General features: G+C 36.7%; 2 protein-coding genes across 2 annotated transcripts; both read left to right on the forward strand.

The window, feature by feature from the left end:
- Positions 1 to 23: 23 nt before the first annotated feature.
- Positions 24 to 7150, forward strand: LOC139116209 (large ribosomal subunit protein uL30-like). The gene is given in 8 exon segments (XM_070678773.1): positions 24 to 90; positions 411 to 513; positions 1515 to 1681; positions 3785 to 3922; positions 4736 to 4845; positions 6855 to 6984; positions 6986 to 7038; positions 7041 to 7150. Coding segments are annotated over 8 exon segments (759 nt in total). The 5' UTR covers positions 24 to 52; the 3' UTR covers positions 7061 to 7150.
- Positions 7151 to 7892: 742 nt separating this feature from the next.
- Positions 7893 to 17551, forward strand: LOC139116210 (short-chain dehydrogenase/reductase family 16C member 6-like). Its single transcript, XM_070678774.1, has 4 exons — positions 7893 to 9205; positions 12634 to 12878; positions 13768 to 13892; positions 14325 to 17551. Exons 1-3 carry the CDS (start codon positions 8807 to 8809, stop codon positions 13886 to 13888), a joined length of 765 nt encoding a protein of 254 aa, XP_070534875.1. The 5' UTR covers positions 7893 to 8806; the 3' UTR covers positions 13889 to 13892; positions 14325 to 17551.
- Positions 17552 to 18614: the final 1063 nt, after the last annotated feature.

An 18614-nucleotide genomic window follows, 5' to 3' on the forward strand; every position in this document is an offset into this window, starting at 1 on the left:
AGTGGTTAGCACAACATATGTGTGAACAAGGTAAGATACTGAAAGTACCCGTATGATCACCCTCTTTTGGCCTAACAAAATGGCGGATAGGTACGTGCCGGAATAACCAGCTGTACAAATCAGATGCCATCCAAGTGTTTCAGAGGGAAACACTCGGCTAGTAGACATTCTGAATGATAAAAATAAAGCAGATCGTCGTTCGATGATATTATTTTTCTTCCACTTGACAACGTTTTTTATTAAATGATGCCTAAACACATGAACCCTTCTCTCCTGTTTGTGTATAGCATAGAGCGTATGGATAAATTCAGATTCGATGATGGCTAGATGATCGTCCCTGTTGTAAGCTGAACGAGAAAGGAAAAGGTTTAACTTAAGTTTTGTCTTTCTCTCAATTCACGCATAAACAGCGAAAAGAAGCTTCCCAAGGTACCGGAGACTATCCTGAAAAGGAGGAAACAGTACGCAGAACTGAAAGCCAGGCGGGCCAAGTCACGTTTGTTACACAAAAAGGTATACATATTTTTTTAATTTGGCTGGTTTCATATTGAAATACAACGACACGGCCTCCACGTCGAAGTGCATGTAGAAGTGCATTACTGCAAAATTTAGTATCCAAATTTCTATGCGTTGTCACTGTGTTTACCGTGTGATCGTCTTGCAAACTTTGGGAAACTTCAGTTCACAGCTAATTTCACGGGACAAACCAGGACGTACTGGACGAGTGGACGTCGTTTATATTGCTAGCGATTGCAATGAGCTTTAAATTTAATGGAGTCTCTGTGTGTAAGAACAGTTTTTGTTTCATATCACAAATGGAACTGTCAATGGAATTGTCATCAATCCTTTACACTGCATTGTTGTGAACGAAAATATGATTATGACATATCTCAAGGCTCAGAGTAATAAGTTTGTTTTGATGTTAGAAGCCTCTCAACTGCATCAGTCGTGTAAGCTCTGTTGTAAAAATTGTTGACTGTATTCTGTATGCTGTGTTTCATCCAGGATGGCATCAACAAAGGGGGGGGGGGGCGGGGGGGGGGGGGGATCGGATGTGGTGGTTTCCACGAGTTCATGTGTTCTGAGTCGTACTTGTATCTCTCTAAGGTGCGCTCCTGGCACCATTTCATGGGGAGGGACCTTGACAAATTACTAGGGGGTGCCAACATGTCATCAGAGGGGGAATACCCCCTCCCCTGTCTGGACGATACACTGAATATGTTTGTATGGCCAACCATCAATGAAAAGTACAACTGATCAGTCTGTGCAATACTAATTACTATTCAGATCTTTCATCATCGAACATTATGTTTTTCATAGAGCAGGCACCAGGCATTCCTGTTCATTTGTAAAACTCATGGTGAAATATATGTCTACTTAAGAAATAAACACTCTCGTTCCTCTTTTATAGAAAATGTCAATAATAGATCTTCCCCTTTCATTTAGTGGCTTGCATGGTTTACAAATAATGTCAGATGTTGGTGGTAAGAACTATCTTCATTCTCTTGTGGCAGGCTTATAAAGACAAGAGAAAGCTAATCTACAAACGTGCTGAAGAATACGTCAAGGAATATAGGAGGAAAGAACGCGACATCATCCGTCTCAAGAGAGTAGCAAGGAAAAATGATAATTACTACGTTGAAGATGAGCCCAAACTAGCTTTTGTTGTCAGAATCAGAGGGTAGGTATATTACAAAAGTACTTAGAAAATTCATCAAATTGCTCCAATATACCTGCATATCAAATAGACTGAACTATCTCAAGGTACCGTTCCACTGTCATGTCAAACTTACACGTACCAAAAGTTTTTGATTTAATATCTCCTGAAAGTCCATCTATTACCTGATTTTGCTTAATTTGAACTTAATACTGTTGTTTAGTAAAAAAGCCATAATACCCAAATCATTAAAAATTATTTTGGGTATCCATTTGTATAATATTATATTTCATACATAAAACACTAAAAATACAGGTCCTCAGAAAAAATCTGAATTCATATTGGCCATGAAATGGTCACGTGACATGACGTCATGGTATGGTACAGTGTCTGGTAGGTATCAATGACTTAGAGAGCCCGCGTACCCGGTCCGGCTAGGCTCCACTATGCTGTGAAGATCGGTAAGGATACACGAATCAACCTGACTCCATTACGAAATTAGTAATCCTGCGATACAAACAAATATGGTCAAGAGAAAAAAACTTTCACAGATCGTTTAGTTGGTTTTTCAAATTATCAGCAACATCATCAACAAGGAATGAAAACACAAGGTTCACGGAACTAATATCAGTAGTTATTTTCGGAATGTGGGAAGGTCGTTTGCTGTGCCAGTACCGCCGGATAACTTTGGAGAAGCAGATCAAAACTCCGGCGACGATGATTATATTCAGGTACATGATTATATTCAGGTACATCACGGACAAAACGGCCCCGGGGCCACTACAGTTGCTGGGAAGGTGATGATGACTAATTGTACCAGTAAACTTCCGACACAAATAACGTGTGTATGCACAGTGTAGGTTTTTTTACGTCCATGACACAGTGGACAACAACAAGGGAAATAAATAATCGTGGATAATTATCATTCTCCGTAATTTGTGGTTTCATTTGGTTGTTTATTACATAAATGTCAGAAATGATCTTTTAAGCGTTTTTAAAACAAAGGGCATACACAAGACATTTTAGTGCGATGCCGAGTTCAACGTGGCGCGGTGCCGCGTATACCGGGTGCTCTCTTCTCGTTACCCAGGCTCGTTACTCAGACTCGTATCAGCATCTGATGACAGACCGAGTTATGAATTCGAGTTTCACACAGCCGCTTTCAGAATGTTTCGTTTGGGCATATTTATCATAAAATCAAAGCCCTAAATGATACTACTAATCTGTATTTCCCACTCATGAAGGCTTGGGTGAACCTGGATCTGAAGGTATTTCGCTGCTTGTGGTTATCTATGCCGATTGATCCGCAGGTTGGGGAAATACCTTGCACCTCGATGGCTCAAACCTATATGGCCTTGGCCCTGAATTTCCAGAACAATAGTCATGTACCGTAGAGCCCAAGACTCCCCATCATTATCATCTGAATCATATACTCCGAGTCCAAAAACTATCTCTTCATTCGCGCTCGCCAAGTTTAAATTTGACGCCATTGATTCTGTATGTACAGGAGGCATAGATCGATCTGCACAATGGCCTCATGTAACGTCACAGATGAGGGCGTGATTCAAACAGAGATTTTTTTCTCAAGCCGTGAATTTTTAGCAAGATTGCATTTATTTATCAACAGAAATGAATAAAATAACACCAGCATTTGACACATGACTCCAATAAGAGTTTGTAGTAAAAATATAAAAAATATGTTTTCACAGGTAATAGATGGACTTTAAGAGTTCTGATGCTTACCTATCAGATGTTGCATTAGTGAAGCAAAATTAATAACCATACAAATTAGGGTCGCACCTGTGCATTGCCATTTGTCATGATATGACATAAATTTCATTTGTTATATCATGAGTTGTCTTGTTCCTTCCCAAAATTTGAACTCCAGGTAACTAATTAATGGCAACCTTTTATTTATAACCTGTCACAAGTAATATGGTGAATTCTTCCCAGTTCCTAAACATATCATTATAGTTAGATGCATTATATCTTTGCCCAGGCCTATTGTAGAAGAATAAAGGACTTGTGTAGTCAGATTTTTAAAAAAGTTCTTGAATATAAACGGGTCAGAAGTATGTTGCGTTTAGATTTTTATTTAGATTAATCAATTATACTTTTCCTTTACAGTATCAATGGAGTAAGCCCCCGTGTTCGTAAAATCTTGCAGCTTCTTCGCCTCCGTCAGATCTTCAATGGTGTATTCATAAGACTGAACAAAGCCAGTCTCAATATGTTGCGACTTGTTGAGCCATACATTGCATGGGGGTAAGTACAGTGATGTATTTGGTATGTTCTTTTACCGAGGTTAGATGTAGAGCTAGACTTATGTACACTGGCCTTGTGTACACTGTATAATGTGCGACAATTACAGTGTGGTATTAAGGAATGCAAGTTGGTATTGCTTTGGATATGGATGCACTAAAACACTCGTCCTGTTTCTCCTATCATCTACTATCCTGCCAAGTCAGTAACAAGGGATAGTGAGGCTCTTTTGCCTGTCAGATACACAAGAATGCATTGAATTTGCACTTGGCTTGATAATCGTTTTAGCCAAAACATTCACCAAAACATGGTATCTCTGAGTAGCTGGCTATCAACAGATATTACTTAATTTCACTGGCCAAGCAGGATATGGCCTATGAAATGCCATCTTGTTTGAGCACCCAAAAGTCAATGTTACTTTTCCATACTTGCCGGATTAAGGTAGGTTACGTGTGTGTTAACAGTTTATAGATGCATATAACCTCTATACGTGTAGCCAGTGTTTTTGCTAAGGTTTGGGAATATTGGTAAATGATTTTGGAACTCTGGTAACATTTCTGCTATCCCCTAATCTGATTGCATTGATATACCAAGGGAACTCTGGTAAAATGACTGGGGAAGCCAGGTAAAATTTCGGGGGTACTGACCTTAACAAAACACTGGTATCTCATATATATTTTTCAGAGTCGTCCTAAATGGGTTACCTTTTAGCTGAATGGTTGACGGTGTTCAGATATGCTTAAATCCCACAACAGCAAAAAGAACATAGACACTTCAGAGATTAATTGATAGTACGTCTATTTTAATAACCCACAGATATCCCAACTTGAAAACTGTACGTGAGTTGATCTACAAACGTGGCTATGGCAAGATTGACAGCAGACGAATTCCACTGACAGATAATTCCTTTATTGAAAAGGTCCTTGGTAAGTGATCACAACCAAAACATGCACAGACACAATCATATGAATTACGTTTTCATTCTAAATGATCATACTTCAGTTGAGAAAGTAATGGTATGTATACTGTTACACTAATGAAGTTATTTTTGTATCCATTGTACGTCACCGTGTCCTTAGACTTGGTTCAAGTCGGTGAATTTTAAAAAAATAAAATCGTTTATAATAGTTTCTCTTGTGTCTCTCCTATTTCGTACAAACCTATCCGGAATTTGGCAGCTCACGCCAGGTTTTCCCAGCGATTGAATGCGTCACGTTTGAGTCTGCGCAGTAGTGAGTTAGTTTCTGCGCGGATTCACCGACTTGGACTTCTTGCAAAGTACAGGCGGTGAGACGGACGTGTACACAGTGACGTAGAGCAAATACAAAATGATTGACAGCCCCCGCCATTATTCTGGCCAATAAGAAGAACGCATGCTAATAAACCTCTGCATGCATTAAAAAGTTTGTTGTCATCTCCGTGCAAAGCTAGACATCGAGTACGTTTTATATCTGGGCGAATAATGGCATCAAGTTGTACATCAACCGCGTTTTACAACTGATCGGTCGACCACCGCTAATCATGCGAGATTACCAAAGAAAGCTTGTTGAGAGTTACATTGAGGGAAAAGATGTGTTCGTCTGCGCACCAACCGGCAGCGGAAAATCACTGACATACGAAGTCACCCCACATTGTTTTGATTTCCATCGCTTTGGGCACGTAAGAGAACAGGCTACAACTGTAAGGACGGTGTCTTTTTCCATCCTTGAATAACCGGCGACGATTTTCGCATTTTGCAACTTGGGCCCCACAAACAACACAGATATTTTCAGGCATTTTCGGTTATACAACACAGGTTGTGCTGTCTTTCGTGGGAGTGATTGCACTCGACATTTTGTCAACAACGCCATGTGAGTTTTATGCACGTTCGTTGGGTCAATTGGTAACTCCTCCCAATGTGTAAAATTTAGTGATGTCATCTTATGAATAATATATGAGTAAAGAAAACGTCATCTCATGAATAATTTATAGCAACGCAGATCGTGCAAGAAAGCCAAGTCTGTGATTCCGGGTGAAACTCCGGTGTATAGCGTTCACTCCACTCATAGCGTCCACTCCACTCACGCGCGCGTTTCACATGAAAGCAGAATACAAATCATTGCGTTCATCACTCCACTCAAACATTCACAAATCACAGACTTGAACCAAGTCTACATTGTCCTTTGTACCAGATTACAAAGTGGAACTTCCACTACGACATTGACCAAAATGTTATGATATGGACAGAACAGAGATTGTGGTTTTGTATTCCTTGTAGCTACAGTACCTGCAGGGATCTAGGAAATTTTGGTAGAAAGTTTGTGCAAAATGTCTTGATTTTTACTTAAACAAAATTTTCACAGCCGGCAAATTTAGCCAACAGGCGGTTGTTTTTGCCGTCTGCCGGATATTTTCTTCATCCCTGACATGCTATTCACCTTGCATAGAGGTCTGTGATCAAAAGCACTCTGCTACATCCCCACCCCTGGTTGCTGCAGTTTGGTTTTCAAATGTCAGTAAATTTAAGGCATGTTACGTTTATCAGAATAATTCGTAAATTATTCCAAATCCCAAAGAAAGCTTTGGACGTAAAGCATGGGCAAAAGTGTAAAATTTATGTTACAAGGTTCGAGATGATCACAAAGAATGCAAAACAAATATTGTAAGGGATTGCAAAAATCTTGAAATGTTTATAAGGTATTTTATGTTTGTCTTGCTCTAAATAACATCTGCAACTTATCTTGGTACATGTAACTATAGTGTCCATTTGTATTGCATCGAGGATTATTCATCACTAAGTGAAAGCATTATGTGATAATATTTATTGATTATCCTTCACAAATAATGTTGTGATAATACATGCAGTTGTGATATATTGGCATCTATCAAATGCTACAACTCTGATGCAAGAAAAGTTCATGAAGTTGTAACCATAGTGTCCTTGTTTTAATTTCAGGTAAATTCAACATCATCTGCATGGAGGATTTGATCCATGAAATCTTCACAGTTGGGCCTAGATTCAAGCAAGCTAACAACTTCCTGTGGCCATTCAAACTCAGTGCTCCCAAAGGCGGACTACGTAAGAAGGAAACCATTTGTTGAAGGTGGTGACTTGGTAACCGAAGAAAAGTTCATCAACAGATGGTCCGTAAAATGAATTAGATAACATCATGCAAATGGAGACTTTACTCACATAATGTAAAACTGTATCAAAATAAAGCAGTTTGTACCCCTTAAATGGGGAAAGTAAAATCTGTCTTATTTGCTTTTTTATGTGTGTTAGTAATGTTTTTCCTAGTAATGTGTACTTTGCATTACTTAGGAAGTGTTTTCCCCTGTATGTAGTGTTGTTTATTGTTCAAAATTGATTGCCTTTGTGTAGGTAATGCCTGTTTGTAATGTTCTGGCACATCCTACTAAACACAACATCTGTAGGCATTCAAACCAAACTTTTACAGCAATGACAAATAACAGTACAGCATTTTCAATTGTTTTACCCTGTAATGGAAGCTACAGTTTTTTTCATTCAACAACACAACATCCACTGGTATACTTTTATCATGCGGCATATGTGGTTAAAAAGAGATGAAATTTTACATGTCAATTGTGCAAAATGTTACAAAATTAAAATTCAAAGAGTGGGCATAAGTTTCATCAACTTGTTAACTGAACTTGCATTTTGAGCACAAGGGTTGTACATGCAGAAATCTTTTAATGTAGGCATATAAAACATCGTAAGACAATTCGCCACTGGCATTTTGGCAGTTTTGGATCCCCCAAAAAGTGCATGTTCAGACAGCACAGCTGTATATTTATGTGATATCAAAAATTGTGATGACGCATTCGTATAATTAAGTAGACTGCACTTCTCTCTGACCCCCCCCCCCCCCCCCCCCCCCCCGACCTTATGGAGTACACTTTTGGTCTACTACTTTGGTTCATTTTTCAAGCTCATTGAGTACATAGTTTTAACTGGCTTATCTCGGGGGGGGGGGGGGGGGAAGGGGGAAGACGTCGGTTTTGTGTGAAAGGTTATGAAATTTGCACAATACTTTCGTACTTTTGTGGCAAAGTTCTTTCCATATTTGACTTTTGATGCGCCATGGACTGGTTAAGTTCTTGTGTGGTGTAAAGTTTCCTTGAAAGTTACGGCCAAAAGTGTAGGTCTTTCAATTTTGCGGCATGAACTACCCTAACTTTGAAAAACAAAGGTGAAGGGCGGAATTCAAGTGTGAATTCTATTATCTGCAAGGGATGTAAATGTCAGACATGTTACGGCCTTCAACGGAAATGCATGGTACCTCTGAAAGGCGTGAAAATTTTCGTTTTAATGTGTGACGAGGACACTTCGTGATGTAGACCAGATTTGTAATACATACATTTGCAACAAACAAAAGCATTACGTATAATGGGCGAAGAGGGCGTACGATTTCGCCATACTGCCTTGCTTCTGGTGTTGGCATGTTGCAAACTCTATGAGGGTAAACAAGACTGTTTCAGTGGAAAACATATTACTTTAAAACTCATCACAAGTACAAAACTGTGTACTGAAGGGCCCTCATATTTGGAAGAAAAATACAATTGAAATGGTTGACATGCAAACTTCCAGCGGCAATATGCAAACCCCCACTACTATTTTGTACACCCACCCCACGAACTTTCAAAAGTGGTTCATCCCAATCAGTCGCTTGTTAAATGTTCAGCTGACGAACAGTCGTGCGAACAGTCGTGTTGTCGCTTTGAGTGTTCATTCATTAGTATGTGTACAGCGGATGGATTTAAACTGAAAAACTATCCCAACTCGAGCTCAGTGAGAATACTAAAACATTGTTTGAACATGGGTACTTTCCGTGACTGCTTTAACCTTGCGCTAGAAATACTAGTTGTATGTTGTAAAATAGTCGCATCATGTGCCTGTGCTGGCTTCAGGTGGCTCGTCCCACTGGATCCAAAAATTGTGAGAGGCGAGATAGTTTAGTGACCGGTGCCGCTGGATGGCTCGGGCGACGACTTGCCCTTGAATTCGCACGACGTGGCGCTGTTTTGGTTCTCTGGGATATTAACGAAGATGGTAACGAAGAAACTGCGTCGGAAATCCGAGAAGTCGGCGCCGAAGCATTTACGTACGTGTGTGACTGCAGCAAAAGAATGGACATTTACAAAGTTGCTACACAGGTTAAGAAAGAAGTGGGCAATGTCAGTATATTGATCAATAATGCCGGAACAGTGGCTGGGAAGAAGTTTCTTGAAATGTCAGACGATATGTTAAAAGACAGTATTAATGTCAACATGATGGCACATATTTGGGTAAGTTTGAAGTGTGAATGTGAAATGTGAAGTCCAGTGTCCTCAGCCAAACACTGAAACAGTGCAGTGGTTGCAGTTATGAGTATCATGCATCCTGTCAAAGACTTGCATGTGTAGATGGGATCAACTAGACCAGTCATGCAATTGTCTTTGCCAAGTTGGCGGAGACCTTTCTCTGCGTGGCAGGGCTGTACCGAACAGTAACACAGCCCTGCCTCGCAGAGCTAGCGGAGATCCATGGCCATATACACTACTGAACATTTCAGTGTAACTGTAATCAATCACAGTCCTTGATCAACTAACAACTTCCTGCTAGATGTTTGAGCTCAGTTGACAGTGAGCAATATCCGATTCATTAATGATAAAATTGGGGGGGGGGGGCGATGGAGTCGGGCTTGTACCCCATATTCTCCTTATTTAGCATATACTGTAATACACTCAGATAATCCAGGTCTTCCCAAAAATCTATGGGTGTTGTGTTTTCATCAAAATCAACAATGATATGAATGGTTCAGAAGTATTATTTGTAATAATTTTAAAGATGCCCTTGGCATAAAATAGATGTACGTAGTATAACAAATTTATGCCCTGCCATATGTCATGTCTAATCATGGACATAAAAAAATGAGTTTCACGTCCATGGTCAAACAGGTGGTTTTCTTAAACCACATTATACTTGTTGTCATCAAATTTATGATGAAATTGTTGAATTTGTACTTGTTAGGGTATTCCTTGAAAATATTGGCATCAACAGTTTTTCAGATTACTCTCACAGTTTTTTGGCTGCCAGTGTGTAGACTGTATAATGACAATTGTATAGGTCTCGCAGTGACTTTTTGATTGTCATGCATTCTTATCAAAAGTTATAAGTTCTAGCAAATTACTTTGCAGTTAAAAATCCCCATCCACGGTGAAGTCCATTTAAATACCCATCTCCTACCTATAACATGCACCTTCACAAAATTATAAAAAAAACAGTTTCAAAATAAGAAGACAAAGTTGGTCACTTTCTACATTGTTTAATAATTATATATCTACTAGAAGTTAGAAATACCCTTGCATGTAAATGAGCTAGACTGCCCTTTGAAGTTATTCAAGCAATAAACACCCTGCAATGGGTATACTACAAGATTTTGATCAGTTATTATGTTCATAACATATGAATATGAGAGTTAGCCAGTGCATATATGGAGTGAACTGGTCAAAATGGAGTGGTATACCCGTTGCATAGGTGATTTATTTTCATATTTCTGTTCACAGTGGAATAAAAATAAGAGTCTCTGAATTCAAGGTTTTTAATTCTTTATCATTAGTAAAATTCTTAGCCTAGGCATGACAATATTTGTTAAACCATTATCCACACAGAGTGGTGGTGTAAATGCGTTACAGAGGACTTTTTGACTATGTCATCACTTATTGTGTATGCACAAATAAATGTCACTTCAGTCTGACATACTATAAAGATTCTCTCGTTTATGATTAAAATGAAGTAAAACCAGTAAACTCGGTGGTATCACTATTACCCCGTGGTTGCTTTTAAATTACAATTACATGAATGTAGCGATACTACTGTAGTTCATTAAACAATCAATGTATACAATTTTGTGCCCAGTGCCTCCACTAATTTGTCACAGTACAGTTACCGTTGGCCTTTTTAAAAGTTTCTTTTAAGGTTTATCATAATGTTTGCCACAATATGCCCCAGGCTTTTCAGGCTATCAGGAGTGTTGGAGCCAGCCAAAGACTCATGAAATATACAGGTAGGGCTGTAGCCCTGGGTAGAGTCACAATCATGGAAGTCTTTGATGAAATTATCCATACAGGATTTTTATGTAACACTCATGATGAGAAAGAAAACTCTTGAAAGCCAAATCTTATCCATCCATCCATTCATTTCTAGATGGGAAATAATATATGCACTATATACTGGGTACCTTATAATTAATATTTCAAATTATTTTGTTTTGCTGGCATACTGAATACTGAGTAAGTGCATATATACTTTTTGGCTGGCAGGCTAGTTTGTTTTTCTTCTTGCAAAACATCCCCATTAAAGCAGCAGTCAAGGCTGGTCGGCATCAAGATACCAAACAATGAATTGAGTTTAAAACATGACAAATCACTTAACAATCTATTCAAATTTAACGAGATGCTATGATATTGCTGAGAATATTACACTTATATATGCAGACTTTTCAATCAATGCTGAATTTTTCACACAATGTTTATAAGAATCTACTATTTAGAAGTTTTGGCCAATTAATATATGATTCAGTTTATATCAGTAGTTTTTATGCATGTCTTTTCTATAAAAACAAAATGACTCAACTATTTGAAACCACAACACAAGTCTTACAAGTAAACAGAATGACCAACCTAAACAGTGAAGTTATATCAATTTGAAAATTATTCATAAGTATTGTTCTACATAAAAATATCAATCAAAATGCACAGAGAGAAGACAAGCTTGAATATGTTAGTGTATCAGTACTATCACTGTAGTCAGTGACATCTTTGTGCCTGTTTAAGTAACTCAATCCTCATGAAAGCTCTATTTATTTTATAATGACATAATATGTCCCTCTTCAAAAATTTTAGATTAATCTGCAATGGCAGTCATCTTTCTTGAAATTTCAACTGTACAAAGGTATGTGTCTCTAGGCAACGACTGCTACATGACTTAGGTTGTCAAGGGCAACACTTTCTTTCATCAGTGTGATGACTGAATTAGTTCTCTTGTTGTCTCTTTTGAAAAGATTATCAAGTGTAGATTTGACAGAGTTAATTGAATGGCATAGAAACCTAAATCTGTTAATATCCTGGTATTAACACCATTGTCAGTGTCTGTTTGAAAGCCAGCGTGAGTAGAGCAATTACTGTACCATTGTTTGACAGAGTATTGTATTAATCTCAAGGAAGTCCTTCATAAAGGATATGGATTTTATTAACAAATACATGAGCTTCCTCTGCCTTCAAGTTAAGAAGTGCTCTCAATATATTCATCCGAAGGTCATAAATCCTAACTTCCATGAGTCAATTAAATGCCATACCTGTAGCATACATGTACTCCATGAAACTCAAAAACATTGCAGTACAATACATTATGAGAAATTTATTGGTTTCAGTAGCACCCAATATAATGACCTGAAAAAATTGTAATTATATTATTTTGTATAGGGATACCCTGTATTGAATAATGGCCATCATGTTTTTCTCATGTAGCAATTTTGATTGCCAGTTAGCTTGCAGTGGATGTATGGATTTTAGGGCATGAAGCCATTCTGTGTGAGTAACCAGATTAGATATCGCAACCGTTTTATTCAAGGTATCAATTCATGCTGCTTATAATTTTAATTGTAAGGCATCGTACATGATATCTTCTGTGAGTGTATAAATAAATCTTACATGTATTTGATGTTGTTTTACAGACAACCAAAGCATTTCTGCCGGCAATGTTAGAGAAGAATCATGGTCATATTGTGAATGTCACGAGTTCAGCTGGATATGTAGCAATCAATGGATTAACAGACTACTGTGCTAGCAAATATGGTGCTGTGGGATTGTCAGAATGTCTTCTATATGAACTGGACACCTTGAAAAAAGATGGTATTCATCTTACAAACATTGTTCCATATTACTTTGAGAATGGCTTGTTTGCCGGATGTAACACAAGGTAAGATACAATCAAGAGTTTTTCAAAGAAAGGTTTCTAGCAAAATAGTGCCTTTGTTAAGACTTGCAAGCCAGGAAATAATGATGCAGTTATCAAATTATTTTACTGAGGTTGTCTGTGATATGTTAATGCAGAGTAAAAACAGCAATTTTACCTTTATTCAAATCATTTTGTCATGTCCCAACTCTGGCATAAAAACACTGACCATAGTAAAATCACTGTTGAGTGTTATGATTCATTTTCCGAAATGGTAAGAATGAGACAATTTGAAGTTTTTCAGATTTATTATCCCTAAAAATAGATGCTATATCAGATAGTCATCAGAATGATATTAGTTGTACTCCATACAAACTACAACACCAAAATAGATGAATAAGTGTTCCCAAATCTGGTGATTTTCAAGAACCACTCAATAAACTCTCCATGTATGTATTATCAAAGTGCAGTTAAACATGTTTGTAACATCTACCTCAAAAAATTTCAAGACAATCTGGCTAATAATGTTGCACTTTTGTCAGCTACTTTTGTTCAAATACCATGATACCAATATTCTATAATCACTGTGCACCCTCCAACTTTTCCAATCTGTTGGAATCAATCAGCTCTATACTGCTATATGTGATATATGCAAAATTGTCTTGGGTCAGAGAAAAACTCTTGGGTGCATGGTGCATCATATGGTTGAGAAAGCAGCCTGTGTTGTCACCACTGATCTATACCATACACTCTGCAGATATTCCCAACCAAGGAATGATACAGTATATGATTAAACCACTTGCAACTATTAATAGTGGGTACAGATGTAAAATATTGACCATTTGAATTTGTTATCTCTGAAGATTGCACCACTATAGTATTTTATTAAAGAATGACATTGTTTTATTTACAGATTTAGCAGACTATTTCCACCGCTGTCCAGTGAGAGATTGTTGAAAAGTGTCATGCAAGGTGTTCTACCAATCAACCTATGGTTTTCATACCATGGCACATCAAACCATTCATCATTGTAAAGACGTATGTATGGTTAAATACTTTTCATTATGTTCTTGTTGCAAAATTATGTTCCTATTCCTTGTGTTGAACTTGTCGATGCAGCTGTATGTTAGTGTTGATGACAGAATTCAGTAAAAACCGGAATATTCATTTATCAACAAGAAATTATACGCCATGAATTGTTTTGGTAAGACGTGATACAGGATAAAGAAGTGTATGATGTTTTCCAAAACAACAGTTATGAATATATCATCAAAAGTGAAAGCATTCATTCTATTATTAAGACATAGCACCTGGAATACAGTGCAGGATGGAATTGCAAGTACTAAGCTTAGTATTAACATGAATTATTAATTAAAATGGCCGATGAAATCTGCGATAACTTTTGTAAATTTGGTACAAAACCTAATTTAATATTTTCTGATATTTTTTTGTGTTCTCATCATTTTTCAGGTTGTTACCCGTGGATGCCTTCATAACTTTGATGAATTTTCTTGGAGTAACTAATTTCATGGAAAACTTTGATGGAAAGAAATCAAGATAGAGATAAAAACAGATGACATATAATATAAGTGATATCAACTCTACCTCTTAAAGAATGTGATTACACGTGTTCTTCAAGACATCATGACAAACTCATTTTCGTACAAATCATATAAAAAAGGCTTAAGCCCCCTAACTTTATCATCATTAGAGTGTAGCTTTAAAAAGTTAGAGAAAAAAATTTTAACTATGTGTTGTATTTTTCAATTTTTTTTTCTGTGTGAATTCAGAAAACCAAATCTTTTTTTGATGATTTAGATTTACAAGGAACTCAGAAAAATCCCCAGCTAGCAATCAGCTTTGTTGGTCAACATGTCCACATAGTCTGTACATGTGCTGTAGTTGTCAAGATAGTTAGAAAACTATTTTCCCACATTCTCAGGAATGTCAAATACGAAAGTGGTTTTGCTTTGAGAGAGCAGTTATTTTGTAAGTTAAACACAGAATCATTAACTTCAAGTATTTTGTGCAATATTTGTTTTGATATCATGTTTCAAAGCCTATTTATAAAAAGTCAAAGAACGAAAAAAAAGACAGAGTTACTGACCTTATCCATCATCAGTCACGTTTGTAAACAGTTTGTAATCTAGGATTTTGTACTGTTCAATTATATGATTATGAGATTGATAATCAAGTTACTGTAACAACTACAAGTGTATTTGAAATCCATGTGTGTGCTAGAAACCAGTTCATACCAGTGTTGTAAGAGTAATCTAGTTGGAAAACCACTCAACCTCATTGAGGGCAGACTAGCCTTGACTGTTTGCCCATATGTATCTACGGTAATATACCTCAATTGTGACTAAATACAGCACAACATAAATTTCCATGACTGAATTAATTTCGTCATTGTTTTGAAGATGCATGTATTTCTTTCCTACCATAAAATGATGGTGGTTCAGGTTTTAAAAGTTGTCATGTAGTGACCATAAATAGTGATGCATTGATGTAAAGAGACTTCCATGGTGATGCATTGATGTAAAGAGACTTTCATAGTGATGATAAAAGAGTGTAGTTACTGTTAGAACTACATCACTATCCATGAAATTATTGTACAAGCAATGATCTGAGTTCTATCTATAACTGTGTAGCCGTTTGTTATCTATCCACCTAGTGAAGTGAGCAGTGTATTTACCACTACCGGTATATAGTACTATTAGGGAATTGTCAATTTAGGTCACTCAACTTTTGAAGATTTTTTCACAATTTTAATTTTTAATTTCTAATACAGTTTCTTGTTCTACTCCCAAAAGCATGTTGATATACACAGTATTCAGCTTGTCAACTCAGCCTGTACATGTGAAGACTGTATTGTTATTGTTAACAAATGACTTTTAGTCTGGATCACAATTTAAAGGTAAACAATAATCGCTGTAAACGCCGTCTTGACAAGCTAAGTAGTGGATGTTTTAACATGCTTGTGAAAACAAGAACTTGCAATTGACATCCAATACAAAACTAGTGAAAAAAACATTGGAAATTACATCTACTGTCCATAGAGGTTTCCTATGTAGATATTAGTAATTTACATACTGTTTTTTTCCACAATGTAACGCAACATCCTTCAAGGTTGCGTTCATTTTCATTTATTGCAATAGTGACACTCGGTACACAGAAATACTTAGACACACACACTAATACAGACAGACACCAATACACTAGGTACACAGATACTTAGACACACACACACACTAATACACACAGACACCAATACACTAGGTACACAGAGATACTTTGACACACACACTAATACAGACAGACACCAATAGTTCAGTTCAATAGGGATTGAATATCTTGCGATAACTACATACCGTATATATGCATATATATGCTAATAAACAGTCGCCTTGGCTTTGATTCCTAAAATTGATTTTCATTCCCTTTACATATTTCAATGCTATAATTATAAAACCCAACAATCAAGTAAGACTTTTGTGTCTACTTTGAAAATTGACACAGCAGGTGAATTGACATCCATGTCAACATGTATCTCTCAACTTGATTTCCTTCATTGTAACGTGTGTACTGATTTTCCAAGACTTTCCAAGTGAAAGATTTTCTTTGATGTAACTCTGAACAAAGATCATATGACCTGTTCCAGCTAGTGTATTAATTTTGTGACAATTGTTTCATCAGGTAAAATATTCATACATATTTCAAGAGAATTTGTGTCAGATGCTTTAGCTAATGCTGCTTGCCACAAATGGAATGTATTGCCAAGTATTGTATTGAGAATCTTGATAGATGTGTAATCATTAAACTCAGATCATACATTTAGCCACTGATGGTACCTATTGTACTTTGTAATCATTGTCTGGTTTTTACAGGCATACATATAGAATTGTGATTACATCTAAGTCCTTTAAAATGTTTAATGAAGTCGTTTTGATTAATGTGTAACAGTTGCTGTTTTACTAAATGGTATTCCAATGCTACACACAGTTTTGATTCAGATATATATTATAAATGAAGTATATTATAAAACAAATATTTCAATGTCAGTTAATTAAAGAAACGATTTAGTATTGTTTGATGGGAAAATTCCGCACACATTTCCAGCTGATATTATTTATTGGAAACACTAATGATAGAAAGACAATTAATATTCTTTGTCTCAACAAAGTAGACCTGTGAAGGCAAAGTTACAAAGTTCAGAGATTTACTTTCAGTAGAGTGCAATCAATTTCACAAAAGAATACTTCAATTCATTATATTACTGTATACTATTGTGAACAAAGAATTAATTCACCGAATGAATTTATGTACTTGGAAGTGTATATTTAGATCTCAATGGATCATGCAAACACCAACTCATTATGTCAGTAATACGGTTGTCATTATATGCTGCTATCTCCATAGCTTGTACAATTGTAAGACATAAGAATTGTGTGGATGAGCTTAGGACATCTATGGAAAGACTTTGTTTCATGTAAAACTGGAATACTTTTGAATCATTTGGAAAATAAAAATGAAAAGAAAATGACGTCAAAGAAGCAATTGTTTGACTTTCTGCTGAATGGATTTCAAGAAACTTCAAAATATTGGTTGTACTTTCACAGAGTAATTTTTTTCAAGAAAGCAGTATTATTTGCATGCAGAATAAAATACATGTTTATAGATGCTGCTACTCAGAGTAATTTGCCTCTTCTGTATTTTTGTCATTTTTGAATATTTTATCACAAGTGTACATCTCTCTCTCTCTCTCTCTCTCTCTCTCTCACATACACACACATACACACACACACACACACACACACACAATGCCAGTCTGGCTAGACCTGTGATGACTCTGTTCAGGGATTCCTTGCCATCTGTAGCTGTAAAAGCTGATAGCATGCATGTTCTAGTCTCCTGTCATAGGTAAGGTCTTCTAGGAACAGAGATAATCTATCTTGATTGAAACCTTAGTGGACATTAAAAGCCCGTCAATAGCTGTTGCCATGGATTCAGCACAGGATTATGTGGATTTCGATTTATGCAGGCAGCGGAACGACAAAAAACAACACTAGGCAATATGCATGCCAGTACTTCATTCCTTTCTGTTTATATCATGTACTTGGCTTTTTCAGATCGTGATAATCTTATCTTGAGCAGAAAAATTGAGTGAATTGTTTACAAAGTTATTAAATATGTAATAAATTTGATAAAAAATAGATAAGTGCTGCTCTGTTATACTGTATTGAAGCAGTGTTCTTCCGGAACAGATGTTTGATGTAAAATATGCAATATTAATTGTTCCAAAATTTCATTGTTTCATTCAGAAGTAATGACTGACAATGACCTTTCTCTTGACCAATGGTTTCATTCAGAAGTAATGACTGACAATGACCTTTCTCTTGACCAATGGTTTCATTCAGAAGTAATGACTGACAATGACCTTTCTCTGACCAATGGTTTCATTCAGAAGTAATGACTGACAATGACCTTTCTCTTGACCAATGGTTTCATTCAGAAGTAATGACTGACAATGACCTTTCTCTTGACCAATGGTGATCACAACCCTGATGGTCCTTCATTATCATTGTAGTAAACTTCAAAATTTTCAATGGTGCATTGGTAATGCTTTCATAATTTAGAGTTGTGTGGTATTTTTGTCTTTCCTTGCCAAAGATATGTGAAATGCTAGTATTATTGTCTTTTTTAGTTACTATGACAACAGTTTCCATTCTATCAATATGAATGCAATGGCTTTTATTGTCA

Source organism: Ptychodera flava, chromosome 17, assembly GCF_041260155.1.
Source record: "Ptychodera flava strain L36383 chromosome 17, AS_Pfla_20210202, whole genome shotgun sequence".
Classification (NCBI taxonomy): Eukaryota; Metazoa; Hemichordata; class Enteropneusta; family Ptychoderidae; genus Ptychodera; species Ptychodera flava.